At 60.1% G+C, this 8,741-nt stretch overlaps 1 protein-coding gene and 1 long non-coding RNA gene across 3 annotated transcripts in view; one reads left to right on the top strand and one right to left on the bottom strand.

Annotated features, from left to right (window-relative positions):
• Window positions 1–883: 883 nt before the first annotated feature.
• Window positions 884–8,334, bottom strand: LOC113955526. The gene is made up of 3 exons (XR_003530591.1): window positions 8,222–8,334; window positions 1,075–1,168; window positions 884–974 (listed from the first exon to the last, which is right to left on the bottom strand). It is a non-coding gene; the product is annotated as an uncharacterized LOC113955526 (long non-coding RNA).
• ARID1A (AT-rich interaction domain 1A) overlaps window positions 7,046–8,741 on the top strand; it is a 57,677-nt gene continuing 55,981 nt past the window's right edge. The window contains exon 1 of one of the 2 annotated variants that reach the window (XM_027661116.1): window positions 7,046–8,437. In XM_027661116.1, coding sequence (XP_027516917.1) covers window positions 7,331–8,437 — 1,107 coding nt within the window. In that variant the 5' untranslated portion in view covers window positions 7,046–7,330. The remainder of the gene's footprint in view (window positions 8,438–8,741) is intronic. The other variant, XM_027661115.1, reaches the window with a different exon arrangement.

Raw genomic sequence — 8,741 nt, forward strand, 5'->3', positions numbered from 1 at the left:
ACATGGACAAACCGTGGGGTTTGTGCTCTCACCTCTGTCCCGGTGGGGGTTGTGTCAGAGGTAAACCGGATTTGGACCATTTTGGACCAGGAAAGAAAAAGGGGGGGGGGGAGAGGAAGAGGGGGTGGCGTATTTAAATCTTCTTTTAACAGCCTCGCCGCTAATTACTCCCGATATGCACAAAAGTTCACACCACCATAAAACACGGGATGCACCGAAATTCCTGCCCGATGCTTTCTGACGTTTCCCTATTCAACTTTCCCAGGCCCGCAGAGGTCCCGGTGCGAGGCGGCTCCCGGGACCATCCCGGTGGACGGGCAGGGCAGTGACACCGCCGGTGTCCCCCCCGATCCCCCGCCCCGTCCCGGACCCCCCCATCCCCCCCAGGTCGGTGGGGTCGGGGCTGCGGGGCTGGGGCCGCTCTCGGGGGGCTCCTCCGGGCACCCCCCGCCGGGGCTCGGCCACCGGTGGCCGTGGAAATGCAGCGAAGGGTCGCGGGGGCACCGGGGGACCGAGCAGAGGCTCGGGAACTGTGTCCCCCCAACCCTCGGAGCTCCTTGTGCCGCCCCAGAGCCGGTTCCGATGGCAGAGGGATGGGAGCGAGGACGGCGCTTCCCCAGCCCGCTGCACCTCCCGGGGCGGGGGGTCCCGTCACCTCCCACCCCCCCCTTTCCATTCCTGCTCCTGTTGGGATTTTCCCGAGTCGCATTTTCCCCCGCGCTCCCCAGCGGGGAGCCCCAGGGCTCTTGAACTTCAGTCCCCGGCAGCCACAGAGGTCGCTTCTGAGCACCACGAAAAGGCTTTTTTTCATTATTTATTTATCCCCCCCCCCCCCAGCTGAGGCTCTCCCTCCCTCATGGCCGGAGTGGAAAAGCACGTTTAAATCCCGAACCCGGCTTTCCCACGTGGTGTCTCGCTGAGCTGCTGTCACAGCCACGCCGGGAGAAGGAGCTTCTGCCCTGCCCTGCCCTGCCCTGCCCTGCCGGGAAGGCAGAAGGTGATGAACGTTTTTTAATCAAACTGTATATTTTCGGGACACCGCATCAACCCCCGAACTTGCTCTGAAAAACTCACTCTGCTCGTGATCAGGCTCTTGCTTTTTGATTCCACCACCAAGCGTAGAAATAATGAGGGGATTAAAGTTCTGCCCCACCTTCCTGGGTGCCTGCTAAAGGGACGGATGTTTGTCAGCGATTTGGGGGTTAATTCAGACAAGTTTATTTCACATTCTGGGTCTCCACACACGCAAAGAGAACGTGTGGTTTGGGGTGAAGGATTAGCAGCGTGTACAGGGAGACAAAGGCAATTGTGGATGTGAATGTAGGGTCTACTGGGTGTGTGTATAAGCATTAAATCGGAGGGGGGGCCCCCCTGTTTTTTAGGTGACTTTTCACCCCGTTCAGAGATCATGGGCACAAATGCACCGTGTTTCAACACTCACTGGGGAGAAAGGGAAAGGGAGGGGAGGCAGGGCCGTTCCCAAGACTGAATCTGGTCTTCAGACCTCGCTGTAATCTCTGCGGGAAGGTGCCCCCTACTTTTAATTATTCAGCTTAAACAGACCTAAAGCACGCCACATCTTTAAGGCCTTTTCCCTGATGTCTCTAGGAGGCAGCCTTCATCGAGAAAGGAGATGAAATCTTGGCAAAAAGAGCACCGAAGGATGTGAACCCCTTGGAAAATTCCACTTCCTGCCCAGCACTGCGTGTCCTTGGGTCTCTCACTCATTCCCATGCACTTAACGAGGGATTTCTGCCTCAGGCTACCACACCAACTTTCTAAATAAATGCCGAGCTGCCTCGCACACCCGAGCTCGGTGCTCTGCAGTTAATCTCAGCTCAGCACCAGCTCTCTCTCCTCTCTTCCCACTTCCCTCCATTTTATTTTCTCCGCTGGTTTTTCTCTTCAGCAGACTCCAACTCTCTCTCCTGCTGAACTTGCCGGGAACAAAAGGCTCCGTTCCCGATCCAGCCCGCAGTTGCCGTGAGAAACTTCCTCGCCAGCGCTGTCTGTCGCTCCGCTCTCCCTCCCTCGCTCCCTCCCTGCCTCGGGAAAATGGCAGTGCAAGAGCTTGATGAAAAGGGGGAAAAAAACCTTCTTTCTCAGCGCCTGCATCTCCCGCAGCAACCCCCCCCCCCCCACCAGTCGTGACGCCTGAACTCAAACTTCTCTAAAAATACACTTTAGGAGGGCAGAATTTCACGGGAGGGGATGTATTTTTTTACACACCCCCCCCCCCCCCACTGAAAAGAGGCGCCGAGGTGGGGGAAAGGCCGAGGGACAGCTTTTTCCAGGCAGGAGAACCTGCTGCTGTCCCCTCCCGCACGGCATCGCCGGGTCCCGAGGACTTGGAACACAATAATAGTTTCCCTTCAGTGGGAAAATCCAGGCCCAGAGTTGAGATCTTTCTCTTTTCGCAGCTTTAAAAGCCCTTTTTTTTTTTTTTTTTTTCCCCTTTTTTAACTCTTCACAGCGGGGTTCGCAGCCGAACGCGGCTGCTCCTCCAGCCCACCCGAGAGCTCCCAAATCTGGTGGGATTCAGGGAAACCAGACGGCTGGCTCCGAATCCAGTGCAGGGGTTTTTGCAAACTCCGGTCCGCGTTTTGATTTTTTTTTCTTTCTTTTTTTTTTTTTTCCTTTTTTTTTTTTTTTTTAAGTAGATTTACTCTTCCTTCCCCGAGCGCACCGGAGCGCTGGTGTCCGAGGGCGGCCGGGGTGCGCCCCCCGCGTATAAAATAAAAGGGGTTCGCTCCTTCCCCTGCGCTTCATCACTGTTTTCCTCCCCTTCCCGATACCCCTCGGTTTTCCCCGGAATGACTAAAATTCCACCTCCGGCCTCATTTTTCGCTGCTGGGCGAGCGCCGCTCCCCGAATCCGCGCACGCACGTGCCCCAAAAATTGCGGCCGACCCGCTTTCCCCCCCACACCCCCCCCTACCCCGGGGGTGGTTGGGGTGGGAGGTGGGAGGTGGGACACGCGTGGCACCAGCCCCGGCCGCCCCCGGGGGTCGCGCAGGGTGCGGGGTTGGGGTGGGGGGGTGACTCCGCTCCCGCGTCTCCCTTCCCCTCCGCGAACTCCGCTTCGCTTTTTCCTCCTCCTCGCCGGCGCTGCTAAAATAAATGCATTTCCTCGAGTCAGGCCGAGTCCACTTTTCCTGCCTTAAAATGCGTCCAAAGTTTCGCAGCTCGCTGTCAGATGTCACCGGCGGCCGAGCCGGGGGCTCGCTCCCTGCCCGCGGGAAAAACTGGCGTGGGAAGCAGCAAAACCCCTGGAAAATCCACGCCTGCCTTTGAGCTGAAGGGACAGAGTTACCTTCGGCTGGAACTCGCAGCGCAGACCCATTGTGTCTCCCCCAAAAAAGGGAGGTTATACGATATTGTAACGTTATTTTTAGGTGGATAAGTAAGCGTTGCCTCAAACGATGGCCAGCAAACAAATAATTCAAATAATATTTATCTTTCGTGGTGATGAAGCCACATTGGGAGCGTTTAACCTAGATACGACAGTGGCTAAAACACTGCAAGGAATGGGCTGGGCAAATATAAACATATTTACAGGAAATGCAATTTTCTTTAGCAAACCCCCTCTCAGATCAGCTGAGGTGCAACCAATAACCTTTCCTCGCTCCATCCCATTTTTTGCAGCGTGCTCCATGAATTATAATAGATGGGTCTCTTGTTCTTGGGTCCAGTCTGCACATCTCAGCACGCTGTGCCTCTCTCAGTGAAATGGAAGAGCATCCTCCTTCGCCCAGCTACATTAGTTCCTCCTCAGCTCGTTTCGCTCTGGCTTAGTTGTGCTCGGTTAATACTTTATTGGAGAAGCTGCACCCGATTCCCGCAGCCACAAATCCAGTCCGTGTTTGTAGCCAGGGAAAGGCTGGGGATAATGATAACTTGTGTGTGTGCGAGCTGAGCTGAGGCAGCGCTGACTTTAGTCCGGTTTCCATGTCAACGATTCAGTCCATATTTGCCATCACACAGTTGGCAGAGCCTGATTTTTTTTTTTTCTCCTGGAGGGGGGAGACACTACTCCTGTTTCTAGTACTCTAATCTAGACCAGGTTTCCTAAACTGCCTTAGTGCTGGGTTAAATGGCACGGCCACCTTCATGAAGGAGACTTCCAGTCAGGAGGAGCCAGCGCGGTGGTGGTGGCCTGCAGTGCCATGTGAGCGCTGGTTTTCCAGCCTATCTGAGAGCCAGGGGCTGAGCCGGGCTGAGGGAAGCGTGCTCAGCACTTGGGGACACGGGGAAGGGAGCACGGCTGCTTAGCAGGGATCGCTCCAGCTGGGAAAAGAGTTGATGTGCCAAAATGAAAAGTCCTGTCCGGTCCTGGTGGTCATTACACCCCAGGGGTGACGGGACTGGCGGGAGGATTTTCAGCTCTGAGGTGGCAATGTTGTTAAGAGCTGTGCTGTTTATCTGCTTCCCAATCCTCATAGCTGGAAATTCACTGAATGCCTCAGTATTGAGTAGAGTGCCAGGGCCTCATTGATGAGGCGTATTCCAAAATCTGCTTCAGCTTTCACAAACATTTGGTAAAGTGAGTGTCTCCTCATTGTGTGGGTGGCTGGGGAATCCAGGCTGCTTTGCACATTACCATCAACACCGGGTTTCATAGTCTGACACAGTGCTCCTTGAAGGAGATTCCAAAAGACCCACACAGGTAGGGAGGTGTGAGCATGGGATCTTTATCTGGATGTGCCTGAGCTGCATCCCAAGCGCCTGAACTGAAGTGGTTAAACTTTTGGTGGTGCTCAGTTATTTGGTGGGGCTTTGGACTGTGGCCTTGGAGTTGGGGAGATGGGTGCTCGACATGGTTCTGGGGTTAAATGGCAGAATTCTCTCCAATTTGTTGGTGTTTTTTGAAGTTTAGTGTAAATGAAACATCCGAGGATGAGTGTTTTGGTGCTGTGGGGCACTGTAGCCCACCACAGACATTAATAAAGCCAACCTGATGTTGGAGGAGTTTCTCCCTATTGTTCTTTGTCTTTCTAGAACCCAGGGTTTCATCAAATAACTCCTCTGAAGAGAGGATGCAGACCAATTTTTGTTCTAGCGTGTTGCACAGTTTCCAAACTCTTCTGAAGAAGACTATCTTGGTGTTTTTGCTGCTCTGTGTCCACACAGGTCTCACTAAAGCCACGGAGCCTCTCGTGTGAGATTCCATCATTGCACTGAGGCTCCAGCCCTCATGAAGGCCTTTGAGTATTATCACAATACTGATATCATCAATTATCACCCTTTCCTTTCTAGTAGTTTATTTACAGCTGTGGACAAAGACCGACCAGCCAATTTGGTGGATGGAATCTGCTCCACGTTGCACACTCAGCTGTGCAGGTTGTGAAATGGCAAAGCAGCTTTGTTTGGACCCCGCAGAACAGTTTATTGCTCTAGAAAACATTTAAAATTTTGCTCTCAATCGCTCTGTCCCTCCTCTCCTCCCACTTTCCAGCTTTGGAATAAACCCCTTTGTTCCACCACCTGCATTCTGGATGATAAGTATTTTATATTACAAGTTCTATAATGAGCGTGAGGGTTGAGTTGATGCCAGTAGACACTGACACCTTCACTTCACTTTACTTCACCCCTGACAGGCACAGGGTGCTGGCAGGGATCCAGTTCAGCTACCCTTGGCCTTGCCTCTTGTGCTGTACTCGTGTTTCCCCAGTGTCACCAGTTAAAATGGGATTCCTTGCAGTTTGCCCTTGTTGGGTTCGGGCTGAGCCCTGTGTGTTTGTCACTGTTCAGGGGTTACTTCTGCCCTGTTTTCTCTTTTGGGGTGATGTTCTAAAATGGCAGCCTCAGCCTTTTGACCCTCCACCCATTGTCTTCTTTCTCCATAAAGTTGTATTTACTTAAACTTCGCTTCTCCAAATATTTCCATGTTCCAGAGGAACACCAGTACATGGAACCCCGGCCTAATCCATACCATGCCTGCCATTTTCACTAGACAACTCTGTCCTAATTTCTAACTTCTTGGTGTTTACAATCCAAATAACTCATCTTTTTGTACCTTCCACGCCCTGCTGCAGCCCAGCACCATTTGAAGTAAAAAAGGCAGGTTCAGACCCCGCTGGCATAGGCCAGGCTGAGTCCAGGATGGAGTTCCAGGTATGTTCCTCTCCTCCCTACTCCCGCTCTGGCAAAGGCCTCGGGGATGGAGGAGGTGGGAATCTGGGTCTGAAAGGGTTGCAGAAGAGCATGGCCCAGTTCCCAGTTCACCTCTCGACAGTCGGGGAGCTCCAGCACCGCGACTGCCAGAGCCTCCTTGTCCCATTGCCCAACGTGTTGTGTCTAGACGCGTTCAGGTGGTTTTGGATCTGGGAATTCCTGGTTCCGTGCCCACCGCCCTCGCCTTGGCAGGAGCAGGGGAACCGGACTTTCTTGGATTGTCCTGCGCGTGCAGTCACAGCCCTGGCGCGCCGCCAACGCCTTTTCCAGAGGGACACGGCCAAGCGGAGAGGAAATGACAACCGCTAACAGTTCGCAGAGGGCTTAATTCTAAATGGAATTTCTAGGGACAAAGAAGAGGCGCTTCGGCAACCCACCGGCCCAAACCCCCCGAGCCCGGCGGCTCCGGCGAGAACCCGGAGGGGCTCCCGCCGCGGGACATCGCCCCGCTGCCCCCCGCTCCCCCCGGGGGAGCGCCCCGGGGCAGGTCCGGGGGGGTTCGCTGCGCCCCCCCCCCCCCCCCCCGCCCCCGGCTCCGCGGATCCGCCGCGGGTTTTGCGAGCGGCAGCTCCGCGCCGGCGGCGGCCGGGGCCGGCCCGCTCCTCCTTTGTGACGGGGGGGAGGCTCCGCTCCGGGCCGGGCTGCGCTCCGCTCCGGGTTTGGCAGGCGGCCGCGGCGCTGGGTAAAATGGCAGCGCTGAGCCTCGTGTCGGACTGAGCCCGCTCGGCCGAGCAGAGTCGGAGCTCGCCCAGCCCGGCCCCGCCGCCGCTCGGCCCCGCTCCGGGGACGGCGCCCGCCCGCCCGCCGTGTCCCCCCTCCCTCCCTCCCGCCTCTCCCGCACCGGGAGCCCCGTCCCGGGTCCCCCCCCACCCCCCCTTTCCTCCTCCTTCCCCCCCACTCCCTCCTCCTCCCCTTTCTCCGCCGGCTGCAACCGAGGAGGTACAGCGGGGCCAGGCCCCGGGAAGCCCAGCCCAGCGGAGCCCTCCCCGCCTCGCCGAGCAGGCCGGGGGGGAATGAGCCCCCGCTGCCCTGAAGAGCCGCCCGCCGCCGCCTGAGCGGGGAGAGCAGAGCAGCGAGGCCTCACGCCGGCCGGCCAGGCAGGGAGCAGCTCGGGGGGACCGGTCCGGGGGGGTGGCTGGGTGGGGAGGGGGGGGATCATGGCTGCTCAGGTCGCCCCCGCCGCCGCCAGCAGCCTGGGCGCCCCGGCTCCATCCGAGCTGAAGAAAGCGGAGGCGCAGCAGCGGGATTGTCCCCCGGAGGAGGCGGGGGGTGAGGCGGCGGCGGCGGAGCGCGGCGAGAAGCAGGCGGAGAGCGAGGGCCCGTCGGGGAAGGAGCTGCAGGACGGGGCCGAGAGCAACGGAGGGGGCGCAGGGGCCGAGTCCGACCTGAAGAGCTCGAACGGGAACCCGGGCCCCAGGCCCGCCGCCGCCGCCACCCTGAACAATAACCTCCCGGAGCCGCCCGGTGGCGGCGGCGGCGGCAGCGACGGGGTGGGGGCGCCGCAGCCGCCGCCGCCGCAGCAGCAGCAGCCGCCCCCTTCCCACCCGGCCGCCTTGCCCCCGCCAGCCTACGGCTTCGGGCAGCCCTACGGCCGGGGCGCCGCCGCCGCTGCCTTCCACCAACATGGCGGACAACAAAGCCCTGGCATGGCAGCGCTGCAGAGCGGGGGCCTGGAGCAGAACTACCCGGGGCCGGCGGGAGCCCCCGCGGGGCCGCCCCCTCCGCAGAACTCGCACGGCGCCGGGGCCGAGCACGGCTTCCCCAACCACCAGTACAACTCCTACTACGCGGCCGGGCGCAGCGCCGGCTCCTACCCGCCTCCCCCCCAGGCCTACGCCCTGAGCTCCCCCCGGGGCTCCGCGCCGCCGGCCGCCAAGTCCCCCGCGGCCGCCGCGGCCGCCGCCGCCTTCCAGCAGCAGCAGCAGCGCTTCGGGGTCATGGGTCCCTCGGCCGCCGGCGGCGCGGGAGGAGGGGGCACCACCCCGCAGCCCACGGCCACCCCCACCCTCAACCAGCTCCTCACCTCCCCCAGCTCCGCCCGCGCCTACCAGGGCTACCCCGGGGGCGACTATAGCGCCGGGCCGCAGGACGGGGCGGCCGCCGCCAAGGGCGCCGCCGACATGGTCTCGCAGTACGGCGGGGGCAGCGGCCAGGGCTGGGGAGCAGCGGCCGGCGGGGCCCCGCCGAGGAGCCACCACGCGCCCATGAGCCCCGGGAGCAGCGGCGGAGGCGGCGGGGGACAGACCCTCGGCAGGAGCCAGCAGGTACCGGGCCGGGCCGCGCGGGGCCGGGCGTGGGGGGCACGGGCACGGGGCGCGGGGGTCGCGGGGCTCGGGGGGCTCGGGGCGGCGGCGGTTGTCCCGCGGGTCCCCCCGCCGGGCCGGCGCTGCCGGGCGCTGCCATTGTCTGTGCTGCTCGCTCGCTCTATAAAATGGCTGCCTCGCCGCCTTCCCTTCCTCCTCTCCCTCCCCAGCCTTTGTGCGGGGCTCCCCGGCCGGCCCGCACGCCGGGGGTCCCCGCCGGCCCCGGGGGGCTCCGGCGGGGGGCAGCGGGTCGGGGAGGGCGGCG

Source organism: Corapipo altera, unplaced genomic scaffold (assembly GCF_003945725.1).
Source record: "Corapipo altera isolate COAL_440 unplaced genomic scaffold, ASM394572v1 201, whole genome shotgun sequence".
In the NCBI taxonomy this organism is placed as follows: domain Eukaryota; kingdom Metazoa; phylum Chordata; class Aves; order Passeriformes; family Pipridae; genus Corapipo; species Corapipo altera.